This window comes from Bactrocera neohumeralis, unplaced genomic scaffold (assembly GCF_024586455.1).
Source record: "Bactrocera neohumeralis isolate Rockhampton unplaced genomic scaffold, APGP_CSIRO_Bneo_wtdbg2-racon-allhic-juicebox.fasta_v2 ctg2004, whole genome shotgun sequence".
NCBI classification, from domain to species: domain Eukaryota; kingdom Metazoa; phylum Arthropoda; class Insecta; order Diptera; family Tephritidae; genus Bactrocera; species Bactrocera neohumeralis.
This window is the reverse complement of record NW_026089930.1, coordinates 14,988-18,062: the sequence shown is the minus strand read 5'-3', so window position 1 is coordinate 18,062 and position 3,075 is coordinate 14,988. Positions and strand designations below refer to the sequence as shown.

Genomic DNA, 3,075 nt, shown 5'->3' with positions numbered 1-3,075 from the left:
ATTATTGTTAGAGCGGATTCACACTTGTCAAGTATTTGAAAGCAAGAGAAATTTCCCTTGCTTCTCATCCTATGCGAGCAGAGTTGCTTTCAAGTACTTGACAAGTGTAAATCCGCTATTATGAAAAAATGTTCATCGCTAGTTTAATCGAAAATCGATAATAAAATTTGTTTCTTCTCTACCATATTGATCATATGATTTATGCATTGCTGGTGAACGTGGATTTGTATTGCTCGTAAGTTTTTCTATTTTCTGTTTAATAAATTTCATTTAAATGTTATTTCATTCTTCTGTAGCAAATGCCAAAAAGAAAGTGCAAATTTTTAGACACCTACACAGCTGAATGGTCGTATATGAAAAAAGGAAAAACTGATGACACTGCGTATTGCTCGATATGTGGATTTGACATTAACATTGCAAATGGTGGAAAGTCAAGCATTCAAGATCATGAAAAAAGTGCTAAACATCTTTCAAAAATAACAATTGATTCATGTTCAAAAGATATTAGTTCTTTTATGGTTAAGAAGAATACACAACTTGAGCATTTGATAAAGGTTGCTGAAATCACAAGCTCCTACAGAATTGTAAATCATCATCAATCATTCAGCTCATTGGATTGTACCACAAAACTGGGTGCCGTATTATATCCAGATTCAAAAATCGCCGCAAAACAATCGAACGCCAGAACAAAAGCAACAGCCATCATAAAGAATGTTTTGGCACCACATTCAGTTACGGAATTCACTAAAATACTAAAAGATCATGTTCCATTCTTTTTATTATCTACCGATTCGAGCAATCACAAAGCGCAGAAAATGTTCCCCCAGATAATTCATTATTTTACGGAGAAAGGGTTGGAAATAAAATTATTAAAAATACAGTCATTGCCAAATGAAACATCCGAAACAATAACAACATACTGCATCGATGCACTAAAAACAGCTGATATTCCACTAAAAAATCTTACGGCTTTTGGTGCAGACAACACAAACGCGAATTTTGGGGGCAGACAAAGGAATGGCGTAACTAACGTTTTTTACAAGATGAAATCCGAATTGGGTCGAGAAATAGAGGGCATTGGTTGTTCTGCTCATGTCCTCCACAACACTATTTCACGTGCTACAGATGTACTGTCAATTGACATTAAATCTGTTGTTTTGAAGATATATAAATATTTCTGCATCTTCACGGTTAGAACTGAACGATTGAAACAGTTTTGTGAAAACGCACAGGTAATATTTAACGAAATACTCTCCCATACAAGAAGTCGGTGGTTGTCACTTTCGCCTGCAATAGAGCGTATATTACAGCTTTGGATACCGCTCAAAGAATTATTTGAGGTTGAAAAAGGAGCAGCGAAAGTAATTACTGACTTTTTTAAAAATCCGTTAGCAGAACTATATTTCACATTCATACACAGCCAAGCATTTGTAATTGAGAAACAAATAAAAAAAAAACGCGTCTCACTGTCATGGAAAGTATCTGAAATCATTATGGTACAAAAACCTGGCAAAAGTGCACATGAAGCCTCGTCATATCGTCCAATTTCACTATTGCCTATCTTGTCATCGAATAACGAGCATAATTGAAGATGCGATGGAAAAAAAGCACAATTGCACAGCTGTTTTCCTTGACGTATCGCAGGCGTTCGATAGAGTATGGCACCATGGCTTACTTCTTAAATTAAGACTTCACTTTCCACAGTATCTAACCGATCAAGCAGGGACAATCATATACTACGTTACAGCCGATAAAAACAGGTGTACCTCAAGGAAGTGTCCTGGGTCCACTCTTATACATTTTATTTACTAGCGACATGCCTACGCCACCAAACTACGCAATCGCCACATTTTCAGACGATATCTGCATCATTACGACCGGCAAAAATGAAGTTGAGTCGTGACACAGAATGCAATCTTCATTAAATCAAATTGTAGAATGGACACGGAAATGGTACATTACTTTAAACGAGTTGAAGTCTATCCATATAAACTCCACTAACAAAAGTGCTACGTACATCCCCTCACATATTGGAAATGAAGTAATCCCGTATTCCACCTCAGTGAAATATCTTGGTATGACGTTGGGTACAAAATTAAGGTGGAGGGAGCATATACAAAGGACAGTTGCAGAACTAAAACTAAAATATAACAAAATAAATTGGTTAATCGGCAAAAAACCACCATTAACTCCCTCAAATAAAATCCTAGTCTACAACCAAACGTTAAAGCCCATTTGGACATACGGAATTCAACTATGGGGATGCGCTGCACCGTTATACATCGAAGCGGTGCAAAGATTCCAAAACAAAGTTCTGCGAAAAATTATAAATGCCCCGTGGTACATAAGCAATTCAGATCTACACCGTGATCTCCGCCTAAAAATGGTTCGGGAAGTCATTCACGAAACGGCATCGAAACATGATACAAGGTTACAAAATCACGTAAACGCTGAAGCCCGGCAACTGGGAGAAACCAAAAATAGCAGGCGCAGATTGAAAAGAACTACGTTTCATGATTTATTGCGAATCTAATGAAATAACAAATATCATTATATTTAGTTGTTACATTTAGTTTAAAAAAGAAAAGCTTGTTAGTACAGTTTTTGTTTTACTTTATACATTGAGAAAAATATTGCTTGTTAGTTTAAATTTATCACTAGTTGCAATTTCAACGAAATGTAAAACCATCATTTATTACGTTTCAATAAAAAAAAAAAACAAAAAAACATTTTAGTGATAACTACAGGGGCTTATCACGTTTGTGCTCGAATTCGCGCACGAAGACTCCAGATGGCCAGAATGAGTTGTCGAGTATCAATTGAAAATTGTCAGCGGATACGTCGACCTTAAACGAAGAAATATCCTTGTTGTGTTTGAAATTAAATTTTAGGATGTCTGTATCTACCGTTTTTAATTTCGACGAGATATAACTTTTTATATCATCGACTGTGGTATCCGCAACAAGTCTCGAGATAAAAATTGCCTTTTTCCGCGGTATTACAACTAAGTTTTTATTAGCTGACTTGGAGGTATTTGGAGGAGGATCTTGAGAAGTTTTCCGCTTACCGTGTTCA

The 3,075-nt window shown here is 36.1% G+C and overlaps 1 protein-coding gene across 1 annotated transcript; it reads left to right on the top strand.

Annotated features, from left to right (window-relative positions):
• Positions 1-204: 204 nt before the first annotated feature.
• On the top strand, positions 205-2,685 carry LOC126766664 (uncharacterized). The gene is made up of 2 exons (XM_050484407.1): positions 205-235; positions 297-2,685. Exon 2 carries the CDS (start codon positions 300-302, stop codon positions 1,587-1,589), a length of 1,290 nt encoding a protein of 429 aa, XP_050340364.1. The 5' UTR covers positions 205-235; positions 297-299; the 3' UTR covers positions 1,590-2,685.
• The last annotated feature ends 390 nt before the right edge of the window (positions 2,686-3,075 follow it).

Excerpts from the sequence above, each read along its gene's own strand:
- LOC126766664 (XM_050484407.1), top strand. The coding sequence starts at position 300 with ATGCCAAAAAGAAAGTGCAAATTTTTAGACACCTACACAGCTGAATGG.